The following is a 22,405-nucleotide window of genomic DNA, read 5'->3' on the forward strand; positions in this document are numbered from 1 at the left end:
TTACCTGATTTGCATAGTGGAAAGTGAAAGAATCAGATGGAATTGAAAATGGTGTTACATGGGAAGTAAGCGTGGTTGTAGTCCGATTTCGCCCATTTTCGCACTATGACATAGAAACATGAAAAGAACGTTATACACCGAATTTGGTTGAAATCGGTGGAGCAGATCTCAAGATATGGGTTTTCACATAAAAGTGGGCTGTGCCACGCCCACTGACTAATTTTGAACGCCGTTCCTATAAAGCCAATTTATACCATTTCAGAGATAAAATTTAATGTCTCTGACGTATTTAGTGCTTGATTTATCGCGCTTTTAGTAGTTTTTAACAGTACCGTTATATGGGGAGTAGGCGGAGTTGCCACCCGATTTCAACTATTTTGACACCGTCAATAGAAATGCTAAAAACATTTGCTCCTAGTGAATTTTGTTATTATAGCGTTAGCGGTTTTGGAGATATGCACATTAAACCTATTAGAGGCGGGGCCACGCCCACTTTTTAAAAAAAAGTTTTAACAGCAGATGCCCCTCCCTAATGTGATCCTGTGTACCAAATAACAGTCTTGTATCTTATTGCGGAGCTTAGTTATGGCAAGTTATTTGTTTTTGATTAATGGCGTTTTGTGGGCGTGGCAGTGGTCCAATTACGCCCATCTGCAATACCAACCGTCTCACGGTACCAAGAAACATGTCTACCAAGTTTCATAAAGATATCTCAATTTTTACTCAAGTTAGAGCTTGCACGGACGGACGGACGGACGGACAGACAGTCACCCGGATTTCACCTCGTCTCTTCATCCTGATCATTTATATATACATAACCCTATATCTAACTCGATTAGTTTTAGGTGATACAAACAACCGTTAGGTGAACAAAACTATTATACTCTGTAGCAACAGGTTGCGAGAGTATAAAAAATTAAGAATTTATCAAAAAAAACCAAATGAAAATATTTTACTAAAACTTAATTATAGTAAAGTCTAAATTCAATTATTTTGCTTTAATAAACGAAAAGTCTATTTAAAAGAATGTAAACAAGTTGTACCATAAATACTATTATTATACCAATATTGGCAACATCAAAGATGATATTCGATTAACTAAAAATCTTCCAATGAATTAATTAACACATTTTGAAATTAATTAAACCAAATTATACCAAATTATACTGTTATTATACGTAATTATACCAAAAATAAAAACAGCAAAAATCTTAAATTAATTGAATTAAAACTAAAAATATTTGAAAAAAAATTTTAAACATTTTATACTAAAAATACTATTATTATACCAAATTATCTTAAAAATCGCAACATCAAAAACCTGATATTTGATTAACTAAAAATCTCTCAATGAATTATTTTAACACATTTTGAAATCAAGTATACCAAATTATACTGTTATTATACGTATTTATACTAAAACTGATAAAAGCAAAAAACTTAAATTAAATTATTTGAAACAAAAAATAGTTTTAAAAAATTGAACTTTTTATACCAAAAATAGTATCATTATTAAATCAAAAATGAAAACATTACAAACCTGAAATAAAATAAATAAAAATCTTTCATAAAATTCATTAACACATTGAAATCAATTATACCAAATTATAGTGTTATTATACGTAGTTATACTAAAACAGATACACCAAGAATCTTATATTAATTTAATTAAGTTAAAAAATATTTAAAAGAAACTTTAAGCCACTTATACCAAAAATATTATTTTGTATAATAAAAATTATACCAAAAATGATAACATCAAAAACATGAAATTAGATTACTTAAAAAGCTCAAATAAATTTCATTATAAAATTTTGAAACCAATTATACCAAAATATTCTGTCATTATACCAAAATATACAAGAGTAATAAATTAACATTAAAGTAATTAAAACAAAAAATATTAAAAAAAAAATTTTAAACCAATTATACTAAAGTATGCCGATGTAAAATGTAATTAAACCAAAAGTTAACAGCAAAAGCTTAAATTTAATTAATTTAAAAATTTCATATATATTTTAAATATTTTCTAAATCAATTGCACTAATCGATATTATCATTATATCAAAAATAACAACAGCAAAAATTTACACCGAAAACTAAAATCATCTCTTAATAAAATCTCAAATTCAATTGTTTTAAAAATTTAATTTAATTTTTTCTAAGATACAATTTTTGACAGATTTCAAATCAGTGCTGTTTGTCCTTTAGGATACCTAGGCCATCTATATATTCAAGCTTTTTTTAATGCTGATTTTTTATGCCAGTTTTTACAACATTTCCAAAATAATGGATACTCTGCCAATAGTAAATCTAAAATTTTAGCAAAAATCTTTTTTTATTGCCGTGTTTTAATTATTACATTTCAGCAGTATTAATATTCGAGCTAATTTTTATTTATGTAGAAAAGTTTCCCAGAATATCTTTCAAGCCTTTGAAGTTAATTAACTTGTGTGGGTCACTACTAGCTGGTTAAAATCATGACACTCACCGACACTCGTTTAAGCTCAACTAAAAAATTTCATGCAGTTGCTGGTGGCAACTAAGTACGAGTATATATAAGTTTGAGATACGGTTGTATGTACTATATAAGTTGAAAGGTTTTTGGTCTGACCGAAGGAATGACAAAAACAAAAAATCTGTATCCTTGTGCTAGAACAAAGGAAATCACTCAGTACAGGTAGGCCACTAGAGACAGCAACTCTAGAAGACAACGCTCTCATTGCTAATCTCATTGTAATCTCGAAGGATATCATGAAAATAAATGTTCATTCATTATTAGGTTAAATACTTTTACACTCGTGAAGTAAATTTTTTTATACTAAATTAATGTAAACGATTTTACGAATAAAACAAGCATGAGGAGCCGCAAAGTTTAACATAATGTAATGGACGCAATCGCCCAGAAGTGGGCAGCTTAGCCCAGTAGTAGAGAAATTGTGTTCCATCAGGACAACGCCAGGCCACAGACATCGATAGTGACTCCGCAAAAGCTGTGGAAGCTTGGTTAGCGTCTTATGCATCCACCTTATAGTCCGGATCTGGAATCAAGTGATTACTATTTGTGCTTGTCCATGGCGAATAACTTTGCTGGTGAAAAATTCGTCCCAAGAGAAGCTGAAAAAACTCGATTGTCCCAGTTTTGCCAATAGGGATTATAATTATACATACATCTACGCTTTTCATCTTATAAATCTCTTACAGCCCCACACTTGCCAACACGAGGGATTTAGTTGAGCTAGTATATGACCGCTCGAGGATTTTCGGGATAGAAAAATCTACTAAGCCACCTAACTAAAGGTTTATAGGAAACTTTAACAATATAGTACTGACTTCTTAACAGTAAAAAGCTATTTGCAACATTTTTACAACATATTTTAGTCAGTCATACGTATGTAAACAAATGCATATGCCCTTAAAGCATAGCTACACTGTAAAGTAGCAGGTAATGTGACATGAAAATCGTCAACTCAAAGCGTGTAATAACTAATTTGGCGTTGAATTGCGGGCAGGGTTTCCGGTCGTTTGATATTGCACCAGGATCAACACATTTCTCGTTACTTAACAAACATAACGGTATGACTGAACAAACAATAACCGCACCCATTGCAGCAATGACATGCCACAGCACACACACACACACACACACAACTTAAACTTAAACTCACACATACACATTATACTCACACATATACAAATCACACACACTTTGTGTTACTCGCACTTGTAGCTGTGTTAGAAAATTGGCTCCTCAGTTACGCCTCAAAGCCACTACGAACGTTATCTATTTTATTTAAAATAGTCACCCGCCAGCCACGCCTGCGGCTAGCTAGCTAGCTAGCTTAGTTGGTTTGTTAGTCGTGTGTTAGTTGTGCAACGGTTAGTGGCGGTGTTGCATCAACAAACCATAATCATAATCATAATGATCATTGTCGAACGTGCAGTTGGCAAACAAGCCAGCACACACATACACACACATATACATATACGTGGAGACAGTCTTAAATTGTGATAGCGTTATAGCAGTCAATTTGTAGATATTGCTAGTGTTGTAGTTGTCGTTACAACAATATTACCCGCTGCATTGGAAGTCGTCGCAGTTGCGCTTAGCCAACGCAAGTGCCTTTCCTGTTGCCACCACTGTTGTATAATAATATTTAGATTGCAGCAGCAGGAGCATTCAGCGAGGCAATGGCTATTCCAACAATGATCAACGACAACGACAACGACAACAATTTCATAGCCACTTGTGCGTTAGCCACTCACCCGGTGGTACGTGACCGACATCCGGCCGTGGCGTATACGCAATCTGCACTACATGGTCGCACAAACACACGTACGCACGCTTGCATACAACTCACATATGTACATGTATGTGTGTTTGTGTGTGCGGTAAACAAAAAGTCAATTTCGTCGCCCGAATGTCAGCTAAAAAGTCAACGCCGGATGTAATGCAAAGCACGATGGCGGACGACATTTTGCAAGGACGCAACGAAATGACTTGGGGACGAGAGTATGAAAGCCGGGCAGGATATACGATAAGAGTGGTGTGGAAGTTGCTCCATATATATGTATGTATGTATATGAAAAATATATATATATATATAAATAAACATAAACCGTTATCATACGTCTTTATATGTACACATACGTGTGCGTATTCAAATACAGGGTGGTGCAATAAGTTGTTACGGTTATTAATATGTTATTTTTTTTTGTGACAGTAACAGCTGTTACTTATTGTAAATCACCTCGGCAATTTCATATACATGAAAATTATGGGAGACAAAAGGTATACCGTTATTATTGCGTAAAGTTCAGAGTAAAATCAGCGATTTCGTTGGCTAGCAGCTTTATGCATTAGGGTATACAACAGAAAAGAATCAAGATGTACAAGTATATATTGAAATTGAAAGCCAAAAAGACTAAAATCTTTTATTGGGAACATTTTTATGTCTCTTTTACGTTGCAAGGTATGAAAAGAGTTGAAGGTGACAAAGCGCCAAGGGCACTAAACAACATTTTAAAAGAGAGAGATAGAGGGGGAAAAAGGAATAGAAAGAGAGAGAGAGAGAAGAAGAAAAATAGGGAAAGAGAAAAGAATAGGCAGAAAGAGAGGAATAGGGAGCGAGAGTGATAGAAGAATAGGGAAATAGGAAGAGATTGAGGAATAGACAAATAGAGAAAGAGAGGGAGCAAGAGGTTTTGAAACCACAGCAAAAAACTTGTTAAGTGGAAGAATTTTAGAGATAGTTGTATATTTTTCTATGCAAATTTTATTGGAAATCTTATTTTAATTGAGAGAAATTAAGAAAATTGCTTTGATAGAGCTTTAATTTCATCATATAGTACCTCGTTTCGCACGGATCAAAACAAAATTGTTTATTTTTTAGTCCCAAGAATATCAATTGGCCACTGCGTAAGAGTTATACAAATTTTGTCGAGGAGCTTAAGAGACACTACACAAAACAAAATCATAAAAACGAGCTATCTACTAATTGTTGTTGCCCGATCTGAACATTAAAGCTATTCGTAGATAGTAGCATTGTCTTAGACAATAATGTATGCCGAGTTTCGTGAACTTAGCTTGGCAAATAAGAAAGTCTTCCATACAAGGATTAGAATTTGATCGATCAGTTTGTAAGTTTGTAAGATAGCTATAGGCTATAGTGCTCCGATTTAAACAATATCTTTAACAATTGTAGACCTATCTGGGATATTAATCCATGTAAAATTTCGTAAAGATACCTTGGCAAAAAAGAAAGTTTTCCATATAAGGACTTGATTGTTATTAACCAGTTTATATGAGAACTATATACTATACTGGTCCGATCTAAACAGTATTTTCGGAAATTGTAGCATTGACTTGGACAGTAATGTGTACCGAATTTCGTGTCAAATAAGAAAGTTTTCCATACAAGAACTTGTTTTTTATTGATCAGTCTGTAAGACAACTGTATGTGGTCCGATATAGGCGATTACGACAAATGAGCAGATTCTTGGATAGAAAAGGAAGTGTGCAAAATTTCAAATCGGCATTTTGAAAACTGAGGGACTATTTTGAGTAAAACCACAAAGACAACAAACGGATAGACGATCATGGCGAAATCTACTCAGCTCGACAAGCTGATCATATATACTCGTTTATATACTTTTCGGGTTTTCCCCGATTTCTTGTAGATTTTTACAAACTTCTTGGGAAACTTAATATGTCCCGTGTGGGGTATAATTTAAATAATTATTAAGGAATACAGCCTCTACAATTATATACGAAGCCGATCAACGTGCCACGTAAGTATGCAAACAAAAATAGGGTAAATTCTTGGTAAAAAATAATACGTTCTTGAAAAATAGGGTTATAATGATGCGACGATACGATGCCGCCACCTAAATATAATTTTGTTTCAGGAGTAATCCGAGTTTTTGCAAGAACAAATTAATAAAAAAAGTTAAAAAAAAATCTTTGAATTTATAGAAATAAAAACTAAACGAACCACCCTCTCTATATATAGAGGGAGATATATATATAGTCAGTTTTGTCACATGAGTATGTTTACTGCAATAAAGCAATAAAGTATTGAATTTTGTTATTTTTTTGATAACCAAAAATAAATCACTTATGGATCACCCTGTATTAATACACATACGTATAACTATTTAGGTACTATCTTTGTTTTTTTTACTGTATTTAGTTTACTACCGAATTCAGTGTACGTGTACGCTTATATTCGCTTAGTATAGATACATAAATGAACAAACACATAAGTGCATATGCGTGTGTGTGTGCAATATTCAAGGTACTTACATTGTGCTCGTCCTGACCAAAATTGGTTGACCGAAAAACGCCGGAACGTTCTCATCCATTAGCGAATGTGTTTTGATGAAATTCAACGTCGGTTCCGGCAGTGTTCGTGAATCATTGTGACAGGAGCCGGGTCGCGGTTCGGGCACCTGTAATGGTAAAGATTACGTGTATAGAATAGCTTTGTACGGCATGCGTGTGTATTGTTGTAAGCTGAAAGTTGATGTGCAATTTTTTTTTATGTTGATGTTGCTGACGATGACGTTGCAGTTTTCGTCGACGTTTTCATGTTGTTATATTGCACAATTTCAATTTTTTCCAAACACCGCCACAGCCAAAGAGAGAAAAAGGTGGCAGGTATATACATAGTAGTTATGCAGAAATTAATTGCAAACAAGGAAGGTTTGTGGTGTCAGTATAAAGAAGAGAGTATGAAAATTTGAGTACATAAGAAAGTTAAGGGCGTAAACAAGAGGAGGTGTTAATTTTTGCTCAGCGTTCGGCTTATCTTGGTTGGACTTATGGTGTGCTCGTTTACTTGTCTTAATTCCAGAAAGAACTAAAATCTTTAACGAGAAAAAACGTTAGTTATATATTTCAGGGTTCGTAGAGGCTGATCAAATTTCCGAGGGTATCAAACAACTTTTTAAGAGAGAGAGAGAGCGAAAGAGAGAGAGACAAAAAGAGGGGGAAAGGGAGAGAGACCGTTGTTGTAGTGGAAAAAAAATTGTCATAATTCTGTGGACTGCTGAAGACTTGTGACTCCTTGATCGAATAAAAATGAGAAAATTCGGGATGCTTCCGGTTATATGGGGACTCGGTTATGGGAACTAAGAGACAGCCAGACTCAATATCACTTTTCCAAATATTTATTATACGAGTATAATATTATTATCATTTACTTATACAATTTGTATATACCGAGTCGCATACGTAGGTTTGAGTTTTGACACTTGGAGCTTCATAATATCTATTTTCTCACTCGCAATTTAATAAAACTTATGTATAAGTAATCTTTTAAGATAGCAAAAACTTCTAATTCTATGAATTTCTAAACTATTTTTGAATAAAGCCTACCGACGTATGCGAACTTTGAATCGGCGCGTTAGATTTAAAAGCTTTCAATAAATTTTGAACTTTTTAATCGGACTTGGAACTTTTTTTGTTTTCATCTAAACAAAATTCTCTCATATTTTCGCAAAAGAGAGAAAAAATCTCGCAACTCAACCGTCTGTCTTGAAGGAGTAAAACTATTGCAATCTTGTGCTCTGTCAATTATTTTGGGTTGTTCCTACTTACAGATAAGAGATTTTTCTTGAGAAAGCATGTTGAAAGAATGGCTTCCAGGATTTTTCATATGTGGAATGCCTACAAAAGAATCATTATCCCAACTGTTCTATTGGCTCTACACAAGGATTACCAGCAAAGGCTCTGGAGGTCATCATCGACGTCCGAGCAATACATATTCAAATAAAGTACCATGCAATGCTTTTAGCTAGCCTAGGGCGTTGGAGCCAATCATAGTGTCACTGCGACTCTAGTATTATATTCAAACTTGTTAAAGAAGTCGGTCTAGATTTGCAATGCGCCCGAGAAAATAATTTTTTCTTTCCTAGTAGAGAGATCGACAATATAAATAGTAGGAAATGAAAAGGCCGACAACTTGGCGCGCTCGGGGTTAGGCCGGAATGCAGTTCTTTTAGAGGTTCTTTTAGGTATAAGTTGGTCTTGACAACATTCGGTTCCAACAAGACGGGGCTACGTGCCACACAGCACGTGCAACAACCGAATTATTGCAAGGAAAGTTTGGAGATTCGATAATTTCAAGAAATTTTAATATTGAATGGCCTCCAAGAAGTTGTGATTTAACACCATTAGACTGCATCTAGTGGGGTTATTTGAAGTACTTATTCTTTAGCAATAAACCAGACTCTCTTCAAGCTTCAGAAGTCAACATTGAATGTGCTATTCATGACATACGACTTGATTTAGTGAAAAAAGTAATCGAAAATTTTGTTCATCGAATTCCTTTCTGCAAAAGATGTTGTGAAGGCCATTTGAATAATGTTATATTCAGAACTTAATGTATTGATTGTACTTCTTAAATAAAAAATATTTGAATTTCCTTAACAATTAGTGTTTTTTTTTGTTTTTTAAATCACATGACTCGTATTGGAAAACCCTGTATTATCTAAGAATAAACTAAACATTGTAGAGGCATTTACCTCAAGGATCACACTTTCAGAAACTTGGTAAAGTAGAATCGGTCGAATGCGGACCATGCGCGGAGGATGATTAGACGCTAGAACATTATCTCTGTGAATACCCAACCTTCAGTCGGTTGAGACGGTATATCTTCACGGTTCTCAACTTTAAAGATATTAAACCATTAAGGTGAAAATCTTAGATAAATCGGTAAAATCCGCGGAGTTGCAAAACAGGGCTTAATTAGTTACAACTTAGGTGCACAGCTAATGGGGAGAGGCTCGAAACCAACTAAAATCCAGTCCTCAATTAAAAAAAAAAAAAAAAACTCGAAAAGGTGTACTAAGCGAAAGAACTGATGATACCCGATGTTTGATCGGCCGCCAATGCAAAATTGAGTTTTATGAGATTTTATTTTGGGGAAATAGAAAACGGGAATTGCAAACCTAACCTCACTTAATGATGGCTTAAATGCAGCCGCTTTCCTTTCCAACCAACCAACTCATATCTTCTAGTGATAGTTAAACAAACGAAACTACAGTTAAACGAATGTAAGAATGCTTCGATTTCACTTAGCACTAATAACACCATGCCTCAACTTTCTAACTAATTTCGATTTTGCAATTAATAAAATTTGAATTTTTTGGACGAAAACATATTTCCACATTTCAACCAGTCCACCGTTAATTTTGATACAGACATATAGAACCAAAACTACCGTTAGGTGAAGTAAAATATAATACAACGTATCGCTTCGGTAGTGGATTAATGACGGTAATTAAACACGATTTTTTAAATAAATCGGTAAATTAGTTTAGCACCAACTAATCCGCTGACGATGCGCACTGATACCTGCGTAAATATACATACTTATTTATTGTAATCCACCAATTTTGTTGACTATGCACCAAATCAGCCTGAGGGTGAATGAGCATGTATGTGTGTGTAGATAACTTTGCGTATATCCACTAATTGGCCACTTAAAAACCGAAAGTACTACCTACAACGCTTGTATGTGTATACAAAACACACACACATACAGACAAACACAAATATATACACACAGGGGTATATGTAAGCGATTAAGCAGATGTTTATGTAGTGGCATTAAAAGTCAATCACGATTAAATGAATTTTAATTTGTGCGCATTTCAGTTAAATATGCACTCAGACGCGCGGATGGATGATGTGGAAATCCAAGTCGCGGCGCTGTAGTGAATGTGGGTGTGGCAGTGGATGAGTGCGCGACACGACATCAACTGCGGTTTGTGGCATATCAATAAAAATGAGTGGTTAAGTGCCAGCGCGTATGAGGCCAATTTAATTGAAAATGCACACACATACTTACATACATACATACGAATATATGCATATACTATAGCGACAATGCGACGCTGTTGACATTTTTAAGTGTGTTGGTGTGTATGCAAATATTAAATTGGTGGACAACAAGAAAAGCAGTTAATACCCTTCACAGGTGCATTTCTTGTAGTATAAAAGGGTATGAAAAAAACTTTATCTTGATTTTGATTCGGCAGTTTGTACGGCAGCTATATGCTATAGTGGTCAGATCTGAACGATATGTTCGGGGATTGTAGCCTTGGTTTTGGCAATAATCTATACTAAATTTCGTGTAGATACATTGACAAGTAAAAAAGTTTTCTATACATAAATTTGATTTTTATCGATCATTTGGAATGGCAGCTATATGCTATAGTGGTCAGATCTGAACGATATATTCAGGGATTCTAGCTTTGATTCTGATAATAATATGCGCCAAATTTCGTGAAGATATCTTGTCAATTAAAATTGAAATTTCCATACAAAAACTTGAGTTTTATCGATCAGTTGGTATGACAGCTATATCCTATAGAGGTCCGATATCGGCAGTTTCGACAAATTTGCAGTTTCTTGAAGGAAAAAGAACGTGTGAAAAATTTCAGAAATATATATCGAAAAATTGAGACTATTTCGCCTATATACCAGTCAAATTGACAGGGAGACGAACGTCGCTAAATGGACTCAGTTCGACATGTTGATTATTTATTTATATACTATATAGGGCTTACGGCGTTTCCTTCTGGTTGTTATAAACTTCGTGCCAAATTGGGGTATATGAAGGGTATAAAATTTAAATAAAGGTATATATATATTGAGCGGTACTAGTGCGCGTCTGCGGATTTGTGTACTGAAAATTGTGGCATTTTAATTGTGAAAATAATGAAAAATCGAGAGAAAATATATAAATATGTAGATATATTGCATACCTTGGCATTATTGACTGGCAACCAATTTGAGTTGATGCTGCTCTGCTCCTTAAAGTTGCCCTCGAATGTGTCGGCGATTTTCTGCAATGAGGAGAAATAAAATATTTATGTATGTAAAAATATGTATATTATATACTTGTATGTAGGTACGAATTCGGCAAAGCGGAAAAATCAATATTAAGCGGTGGCCGAAAAAAGCTCATTTCGACATGGAAAGTGACGCGTGCAAACATTTATAAAGGGTGGTTCGAATGCAGACTAATTTCATAAAAGTAAGTTGTGTCCCTTTGCTGGGTCATTCTAGACAAAATTTGCATTAAAATTTTTTTTTGTGCAAAGTTTTTTTTTTTTGGGGTTTTTTGAGCCAAAATTTTGCACACGTATTTTTTTATTTCTACTTAATATGCAAAATCTTGGAGCTACGATTTTTCAAAATTTCAACGCTCAAAGAAATACTTTTAAACATTTGCGTATACAAAGAAAATTATTTCATTATGAAAATAACTGTTTATGATTTTTGTCAGCTTTCCAAAGAGAAATACGCTGAATTTATTCAATTTTTTTTATAAACAAAAAATATATTTTTACAAATCAATATTTTAAGTTGATAATAAGTTTGTTAGGAAAGCAATTTCTTAAAAGGTAACGATAGCTGTCTTCGATTCATCAAGCGTTAGAGAGTAGTGAATCGAACAAGCTTTAACAGCTGTAAACTTACGCTTCTCTTGTATCTCAAAGAGAGACTTTGTCTTAAGTAATATTTTATAAACCCCTATATTTCTATGATCCTGAGAGAGCTGCGTTTAAAGCGATCAGAGAAATGGTGAATGGAATACGGCTACTTTGAAACTCTACCTTAATCGAACTCTCTAACATTTTTTTACCACTTGACCAGATAATATAATGATATAATTTGTTGGAAAAATATATTTATATATATCTATTTTTATAATTCAGAACAAAAAATGTATATTATATACCCAAACTAATTTAATATACAGTTGATTGCACAAAAACTTCAAAAATACCAAATATTCTAAGATCTTTTTATCTAATTAATATGTAAGACTGGTAGGATCAGAAATCGATTTTTATTGACAAAGTTTCTATATAGCACTCAAGTAGAGAACAAATATTTATCATGAATCACAAATTATTTCAAAATCACTTTTGAAATATGGATATATGTATGTGACGTTGTGAGATTGCTAAAGTTTCTGAATTTATGATTGGTTTTAGCGAATAAAATATTTCTAAAGTCTATACATAATTTTTCCTACCAAAAAGTTATCACCACATGTAAAACCCTACGAATATAACTATTCTTCTAAAATATCGATCAAAAAAATTAAATTATATTGTAGTTTATGATTATTCAAGCATTACTTATTAAGCCATGAAATATTTAAAAGCAAATTTCAGTACTGATTTTTCTGCTGATACAGATCCTGTAATCAACATCTAGCTGAATCCAATATTTTCTTATATACGTCAAAAGTATTTAATTATAATTTTGTACGATGAAATCATTACTTATTATATCATATATTTATTAACCGAAAGCATTTTCTTCTCCCGATCCCGACTTCTGATTGGCTTTCTGCAGAGAAATCCTTAGTAGTAACCAACATATTATGACTATAGAGATTAAGTATTATAACTTTAGACTCTTTCTCTTCATAAAGCAAAAAATTACCGGAGAAGTGTTCTCAAGCACAATTTTTATGCTCTCTGTTAGGATTTTTATTTACTCAGATACTCTTGCAAATATATGATTAGTGAGAGAGCAATTAGCAATGGTTACAGTGAGTGATTATTTTCGTATAGCGAGACTATGAACGCTGGTTAAGAGTTTAATAAATTGTGCGCAGAATTGTTTCTATAGAATTTCATTCCTTTATATTTAGGTAACTAGATTTCGAGTTTGATTAATGATGAAATTTTTCTAAATGAGAGATAAGAACACGTTTCTCTATTCGGGTTCGTTTTCACGAGACTATGAATATTTTTCAAAAAGAACCTTATTTCTCAACCCATACTCTTTTCCTTGAACTAGTTAAAAACTATTTGATACATTTTCTTAAGTTAGTTATATGCTTTTTCCAACGGTTTTTGGTTTTAGTATTAGATACTCTTGCAGTTATAGGATTAATTAGATAGTTAGCAACCAGCAGTTAGAGGGATGATTATTCTCAGAGACCGAGTTTATGCATATTGTTTACAAGTGCGAATATCCTCATTGTTCCTATATGAATTCAATATCATCCTTTTAGAGATTAGGTAATAAGGCATGAAAATCTTCTTAAAGTGAGGATAAGAACACATTGCTCTATCCGAACTAGTTTCTAAGGTTCTGGTTTTTATATTACTAGTATCAGATGCTTCTGCAAAAATAAGATTAGTCAGAGAATTCTGACTAGCACTAGTTAGAGTGGCTAATTCTTTTCATATATTGAGATTAAGAATGTTGGTTAAGAGGTTACTAAATTGTGCGAAAACACTAATCTGACACATCTGATCAAATTTTACCCGAACTGAATGTAATACAAAACATTATTATCGCCTTCAAGATATGCTCCATTTGACCCAATACAAGCCGCAGGAAGCCAAATCTGTCAAATACGGTGGCTGAGCGAAGAAGACTCTCGTTCCGTGTTTGGTCAAATAGTCAGTCACTATTAGGCTAGACAGTCACGGCGCATTATCGTGATGAAAAAGCTATGCATTTTCTGCCCACAAATCCGCACGTTTACGACGAATTGCTTCATGTAAACGCCTCAAAACGGTCAAGTGGTGTTTCTTATTGACTTTTTGACGCTGTGTAACGAATTCATGGTGAACCACATCACCATAATACGCAAAGAAAAAAATCATTTCCTTGGTTTATGACCAATTCAAACGTGGTTTTTTCGAGTCAAATTTGATCAAAAGATAACAGAGCTGATGATATCACATGAAGTTTGATCTGCAAAAACTTATTAGTGGAATGGCTGTGGAATCTTAAATGTTTTGAAAAAGAACTAATTAGAGTTTCAATCTGTAGACTGATTTTCATAACCTCCTCGCTGATATTGTTATTGAAAGCATTTTCTGCATTCCGCAAGAGATTTACTTCTACACAGTTCTTGGGGGCTTGAGGTTCCGCTTCGATACGTAGACATAATTCCAAATATTTTGGAAACGTAGCGCATTATTATTTTGGGGAATACGGAGGAAACAAAAAGTTAATCAGCTGCGTAAGTTCAGAATATTGTTCAGACCAAAGATGTGTATATGAAATTCCTCGTTGGTCAAGTCGTAACTTCGGGAACGTTTTGTCATAATACTTATATCCTTTAAATACAGTTATATCATAAATAAATTCTTGGCTTTCTTATAGTACTTTTCAATAATTCTTCAAATGTTTAGAATGTATAATTTGTGAATGTAAATGTGGTCGAATGACCATTTTGTCGAGCTTTCTAGGTATAAATATGTTCACTTGAACCACCCTGTTTTTGCAAAGCACTACCGCTTGATTACACGCTACCTCCACCCAAATATTACAAGCAGAGCCATAAAACATACATTTATGTAAGCGCGTATACTAATAGACGAAATGCTTTCGAGGTTGAGACGAACTTACCTGCAGTGAGAATGCACAAACTGCCGAGCCGGGAATTGAATTTGTTGGCGTATTAAAAACGCCATAAATCAATTTGGCGCTTGTTTGGCCATAGTGTCCTTCGACGAGATTGCTAGCCGATTCTGGTCGATTGTAAAATGGACCAAGTGAAGCGCCAACACAGCGGCGGCGCGGCGTGGCGTGGGGAGAAGTAGAAAAAAGAAATAAATATAATGAATTGCATGAATGTTTAAAAAGTTTTACAGGCGAATATTTAAAATGAGTTCGGCGGCATTGTTTGGGTATGTGTGTGTGTGTTTGGGGTGTGAATTGCTATGCCGCAGCGTAGTAGAGGAATTTTAAAAGCGCAACATTAATTTTAATGTCACGCCAAATCAAAGCGGCACTAGGCAATTCACGCCCACGAAAACAAACAAACAAAAAAGGGAATAAAAAAAATTTGGAAAGAAATTACATAATAAAAAATGGCCAACGCATATATTTGCACTTACGTATCTCATTGAAGTAGAACGGATATTCGCCGGGTATGGAGCAGTTGAGGCGTGATTTCAGGAATGACGTCCAGCGATTGCGAAAACGATGCGGTCCGCCCTTGTCCCATTTGCAGACACGCGCGACGCGTGAGTAAATTGCCTAAATTTGGGTGAAATGACAAATACACACAATGAAGTTAAAATTAGTACAACAATAACAAAGTATTCGAAATGTAAATCATTGACAAGTAACAACAAAAACATGTACAGGAATGCAGGAGAAAATTACGCGCAGTTGAATTGCTGTCGAAGGAGACGAGCATTAAGCGGGCGCAGCGGCGCGGCACAAACAGCGACAGACGTGGCCACAATGAAAATATGAGCGTCATTAACGGCGATTGATGTGTTTGCGGTTGGTGCGGTGAATGTGGTATGGCATAACTTTTGGGCAGCGTTTCTTTTTTGGCGATGTGTCAAATATATTAGACCGCAATTTATGAATTGAGTGCCTGAGAATATAATTTATTTTAAAAAGCTGCATGCTAATATACTTTAGGCGTGGAATATTGTACTGAAGTTAAAAAATGCGTAAAAATTAATATAATAATATATGGTACGAGTTTATTAATTATATGCCATGTACGCAGCTCAAAATTTTCGATGCTGGCGTTGAGATTATGCTTATATTCTGACGCAAATGTGTGGCAACTTGGCAAAACAAATATAAGTGCAAAGCAAGCGACGAATTTTCCATTAAACTCCAAAAATTTTGACTGCACCGAATTTGTATTGCAGCTATATGCTGTAGTGGTCCGATTTGACCAATTTGTTTGAATATGGTACTGTTGTCTTAGACAATAATCCATGCCAAATTTTGTGTAGATATCTCTTCAAACAAAAAAGTTTTCCATACAAGGATTTGATTTGGATCGATCAGTTTGTATGACAGCTATATGTTCTAGCGGTTCCATCTGTACAATATATGCAGAGATTGATATTGAATCTATGCTACATTGTATGAAAATATCTTGTCAAATAAAAAAGATTGCTCTACAAGAATTTGATTTTAATCAATCAGATTGTATTGCAGCTATTACCTCTAGTGGTAAGACAGATGATCAATTACTTGGGGGAAAAAATAACGTGACCGTGAATTTTAGATCGATATCTCAAAAACTGAGGGACTAGTTTGCATATATACAGACATACAGATGTACAGGCGGGCATGGCTAAATCGATTCAGCTTGTCACAGTGATAATTTAAACATAGATTTTGTAGTGTCTCCGCCGTTTGTTGCTGGGTGGTACAAATCTTGTGGTATACCCTGTGCAAGGTAAAAAATTAGAAAATGGAAGATCATATAGAAATAGAGATGTATAATCATAAATTAATATTTAGATTTTAGAATATGTTTTAGCAAGAGTCTTAACTTTTCCTCTTCAGATCTTCGAGTATTAAAATAATGAAAACTAAGTGCTTAGAAGAGATAAGAGAAAAATCTTGAACTATTTCCGGCCTTAAGTGCTAATCAATACACTATTGAAAATTATTATTATATTTTTTAAATCAGATTCGAGCGAAAGAAATAATTCTACGAAAATATATCTAATTATATGATGAGACTGCCAGGGAATCATCTACAGTGAGCTGTTCCCCTGTGGCCAAACTCATAATTCGGAGCTGTACTGCCAATCCACGCTTTAGTCTTGTGTTTCTATGAGAGTGGGCTTAGAAAACTATCTTCGAAATAGAAACAAAAAATCGAACAAAAATATGCATATTTGACTTAAATCGGTTCATTTTAATGACGCTAAATAAAACTTTCGATTTAATTCTTTTTTACTAAACCCAAAATTGTTTACTTGTCTTTAATTTTGCCTAATAAATGCAATCACAGTAAGTAAACTTACTAAAATTTTATGGGAGATGATAGATGAAGAGTTTGACATAATAATTTCGAAAGAGTATTGAAGTAACGAAACTCTTTATTTAATTAGAAGAAAGTGAGAGAGGGAAGTTGACATATTTGAGAAATGAGATTTCGCTAAGAACGCTCTACTCTTTAATATAATCGCTAAAGGTTAGATCTTATGAAGCAAAAATTTAATTTTCTGATATAGAATAATATATGATATTGTTAAAACTTTATAATAAAATATCTAAATGTTCGTTGCACCATACTTTTTTGCAAACACAGTGTACAAGGCATGTTGAGAGCTGAAAAATTAGTCATTGTAGCTTATGGACCATACTTCTATCTTCATAAAAAGTGCCGATTTGAAAAAAAAAACCGAAGACATTTGCGCAATACATTCAGGTAAAACCAATTCCGCAAGGAAGCAAATAAGAAAAAAAAATTGAAATGTCCCTGACAACACAAACAAATTTCGTGTTTATATACATGAGTATAAGGCTTGAAACAATGGATGATATATATAGTAATCAATACTCTTGCTATAGTAATGCAGCAACTTTTAGAAATGGTTTTCTTTGGGTTTAAAGCAGTGATGTGTTAGATAAAGTTGGTGTCAGATAACTTGGGGAAATTCTTGTAATCAAGTCTATCTAATGGGTTTATTGGTGCATTATGCTAGACAATATCCGTCTTGAAAAAATTATCTAAAGGGTTTACTAATACAATATTCTAGAAAATATTTGCCTTGATGAGTTGTTTAAAGAGTTTCGTGGTGAAAAATTCAAAATTTTAGACAATATCTGTCTTGAAGTAATCATTAAAGTGTTCATTGGTGCGAAGCTCCAAACGATATCCGCTTTGAAGAATTAACTAGAGAATAAGATGGGTATAGATAATTTGAAAAAATATGTGTAAAAAAGTAACACTGAACATTTTCAACATAAGAAATTCATCAATTTAAAAAACAAATAAAGTTTATCTGAGTTTTGAATATTGATTTTTCGAGAAAATAGAGGCTTAGAAGTCTACATAATAATACATATATAATAGAAAAATGGTCATTATAGGTTGAATAAGTTGCTGCTTGCGTTTCTATAAATTTCCTTAGTGTTTTTGGTCAATCTGATGAAGGCAGTTTGAAGCCAAAAAAAGTAGAACTCATAAGAAATTCGAGACGCAATCGTTTTTAATAAAATATTTGTTTAAGTTCGGCATTTCCACATACTTGAACGTGCCTGTTGTCATTGCATTCTTATTCGAACAAAAACAAGTTATTTTTAATATTCGCTCAACTTCCCACGCTCCACTTATCACACGGAATAAATGTATATACTTTTTTCGACAGCTGTAAAACTGAGTTATGTTAAAATTTCGCTCTCCTGTTTTTCAAACAACAATTCAACTTGACGCGTGTGACCGCGTTTTTGAGTGCGTGTGAAAAAATTAAACAATTACAACACGCTTTCAAATCAATTAAAAACACTCGTGACAAATGTTTAAATTACGCTTGTACAAATGCAACAGCACAAACAAAATGAGTTATGAGTCTAGAGAAAAAATTTTAAATAAAAATGTTATTTTTCATTACGATACGCACCTTTCCGCAATTGATGTACTCGACAGCCGTTTCTCTGAAGAAAAAATACACAAAATCACCCTGTGTAAAAGAGCTGACAAAATTTGGCGCTGCAAAAAAGTGAAAATAGAGTATTGCAATAAACAAGCAATGTGAGCATTTTATTATTATTCAAATATATAATGAAAAAAATAATAATAATAAAATAAAAATATTGAATAGCAAAATGAATTGTCTTTTAATTAAATAGTTTCATGGTGCTCTAATAGTTTTTGTTCCAAGTAGCAAATGTGTATTTAATTTGTCATTTTATTAATGGAATAAAAGCAATAATTGACGATTTTTTTTTTACATTATATTTGTAAAATAGTTGCTATAAATAACACAAAATCAGTACTTAATAATCAATTATTAACCCAAAAGGTCCTTAAAAGGCTTTTCTATGACTTTATTGGCGTTTCATACCATTCTTAATTTACTCAATTAGCAAATGGTATGCACTCTAATTGACTCAATTAAGGCAGTTTAAGAATTTATGTGAACTTAAATTTTAATTATTATATAACTTGTATTGTGATAAGCTTTTCAAGTAGCTCTCAATTTACTCAATTAACAAATTGTGGGCCTTATGTATGTCATATTATTAATAAAATTGATAATTATTAGATATATAAATATAAACGTTGATAAAGAGCTTTTCCATGACTCTAATCGAGTGCAGGTAGCAAAAGAGATACTTGACAATATAACTGAGGGCTCCACATTCTTCGAACGCATTATTACTAGTGAGGAGACGTGAATTTATGAAAATGACGTTGAAACTGTCCAACAATTTAACGATTGGCGCGCCAAAAATGAGCCGAAATCGAAAAGACAAAATTCGCTAAAAAACACTGAAGGATCTTCCAACCGAGACTTATAACCAGTTTATGGAAAATTGGATTAAGCGTTGGCATGATTATATTAGCTTAAAAGTGACCTACTTTGAAGACGATAATAAAGATTTGTATGAGAATACGTGAAAATAATTTTTTCTTTCGCCAGTTCGGGTCAAATTTGTATAGATGAATATATCTACATATATATAGATTATATATATATATATGTATAATAAATTCAAATGAACTACTACTTGGAGTTCAAGGAAGCCCAGCGCATATTTTAACAGATTCACCGATCATTTAATGCCATGTGAAGACTTTTGATATAAGTACTCCATAAGGTTTGGAATAAGGACGAATAGTCTTAGAGAGCTATGGTATTACTCAAGAAATAACCATATGCATTTTCACAGTCAGAAATTTATAAAGTAGATTTAAAAGCATAATGAGCTGGCACGAGTCTCATTGAGGATTCAAGGAAGTCTAGCATATTTTTTAGCAGATCTTCAAACTATGTAATGTCTTCTAAATAGATATGATTATGTTAGTGAAGAAAATATTTCATAATATATGGGTTTTAAGGTCGTAAGAGTTTTGAAGCTTAAAACAATTTTTTAGCGCCAATCTAGTGATATGATAATATTTTTCTGAAATAACTTTCCTACATTTTTAGTCCCGAAAGCTTCTAGCAATAGTTTATACTCGTTCTGAACCAATCAGTTGTTTATAAATACTCGATTAAAATTGTCAGCCATTTACTCAATCAGCTAACAGTTACAACTAAGTGAGGTACGCAGAAAGTGTTAACACTGACTGTGCTTATAGAGTATGTTCAGTGGCCTAATGACTCGAGCTAAAAATATAACCTCATACAATATATGCAGCAGCATTTTTCTTGTCATGGCCAATCACATGACAAGGCTAGAAAATGACACATAAATACACACAAAGTACTAAACGCACAGCTTTCAGGCTAAGCAGTAAACTAGTACTCAGTACTCAGTAAGACACTCAGGCAGTTAGTTAAGCAGTCAGTCGTCAATACTTGAGTAGCTGGTGTGAGTATATTTTATAGCTGCATTACACTAATAGCAACAACAATATACTTAATATTACAACAATTCCGAAACATGTTGATACCTATTACCAAAAATAACAAAGCGATGAAACAAACGACTAAAGGAACCAAGCAACGATTGGCCATCAACACGGCTACCACAACAATAATGCAATTACGTTGCGTTACAAACAACTATAGCATACTATAAATAGTAGAAAAAAGAAAACGTATAACATTGTACAGAAGTAAAAACTTACCATTGAGGCTTAGGCTGTCGTATTGCTCCGTCTGTAGCGGCTCACGATAGATAATCGGATCACTGCCGCTAAAATCGGCCACAGTGCCAGAGTATAGCTCGTTATCTGCAACGGAAGAAAATATGGGTGTTATGTTAGTAAGTGTGTGTGTTAAAGATATATATATATATATATAAAAATATAGAAAGAAAGAAGTATATAGAAGAAAAGTGAGTGACGTAATAAACGATTTGATGGTGCTGAGTGGTCGGTGAAAGGATACGCCACACTATACTTCTCTAGCAAGGGACTGGGTGTATATAAAGTTGGAATTATTCGAAAGCATAAAAAGGAAAAGCAAATGGAAATACAAAAAAGGAAAGGAAAAGCATAAGATAAGCAAAGAAAAAAAACACAAACAACAAAAATAAGAAACAAGATTTTAAATGATTGCAGCAACGACAGGATTTGCTGGACATGCAAATAATGCACAACAAGCGGATTGTAAAAGGTATAAAAGTATAATCGAAATTATAGCAATAAGATATAGATCGACTACAGACATATATACAGCCAAACATACAAACATATATAAATATATAAATATCTATGTACACATAAACGTATATATAAATGAAAATGCTTGAACTGTACGCTTGACTGCGCTTGTATGTAGCTGAAAGCAAACCAAAAGAAAACAAACAACAATAAAAAACAAAAATAACAAAAAAATAATAAAAAAATAAATAAATGATTGAATTTGGTAGCTGAGCGCAACATGAAGGGGAGTGGGAGTCGCACCGCAAGTAAGAAAGGTATTACCATAAAGCAAAGCGTAGTAAATCGATTTTGTACGCGAAACGCTAAACAAAGTAGATTAATATTATCATATTGTAGCTGAAAGCAAAATATTGATTTTGTCGGTATATAAATAAACGCATAATACTGTATTACAGAGGATATTTACTGATTCCATTTAAGCGGATCAAGCATTTAATGCAGGTGTAGCATAAGTTGTGTTGAGTATGCTGTTGCCGAGATTTCGCACGCTATAACAGAGTTGCTATTTCAGCTAAGAAGCGAAATATTTTACAATTTCCTTTTTGAATACAGAATTAAAATGTTTTACAATATTCGTTTTGAACTCAGAACTATTATTATTTAAAGTGCAATTTTTGGCAATGCACTTTTTAAACTACCGTTAAGAAATATTGAACAAGTTGAAGATTTGGAATAAGTTAGCAGCGAAATACCATACTCTTTAAAAGTAATGTGCAAAATAATGCTTTGTATTCTAACGAAGCAGGGAACATCAACAAGGTCCTTGAATTACATACTTTAGAAAGCGATAAGAATATCATTTG

General features: G+C 33.4%; 1 protein-coding gene across 1 annotated transcript in view; it reads right to left on the reverse strand.

Moving 5' to 3' along the window:
* Sema1a (semaphorin 1a) overlaps positions 1–22,405 on the reverse strand; it is a 427,795-nt gene that overhangs the window by 46,357 nt on the left and 359,033 nt on the right. Inside the window, 6 exon segments of the mRNA XM_070107025.1 lie at positions 6,806–6,951; positions 11,275–11,355; positions 14,900–15,021; positions 15,391–15,532; positions 18,886–18,974; positions 21,063–21,167. Of these exon segments, the coding sequence (XP_069963126.1) occupies positions 6,806–6,951; positions 11,275–11,355; positions 14,900–15,021; positions 15,391–15,532; positions 18,886–18,974; positions 21,063–21,167 (685 nt within the window).

The sequence above is a fragment of the Bactrocera oleae genome, chromosome 3 (genome assembly GCF_042242935.1).
Source record: "Bactrocera oleae isolate idBacOlea1 chromosome 3, idBacOlea1, whole genome shotgun sequence".
NCBI classification, from domain to species: Eukaryota; Metazoa; Arthropoda; class Insecta; order Diptera; family Tephritidae; genus Bactrocera; species Bactrocera oleae.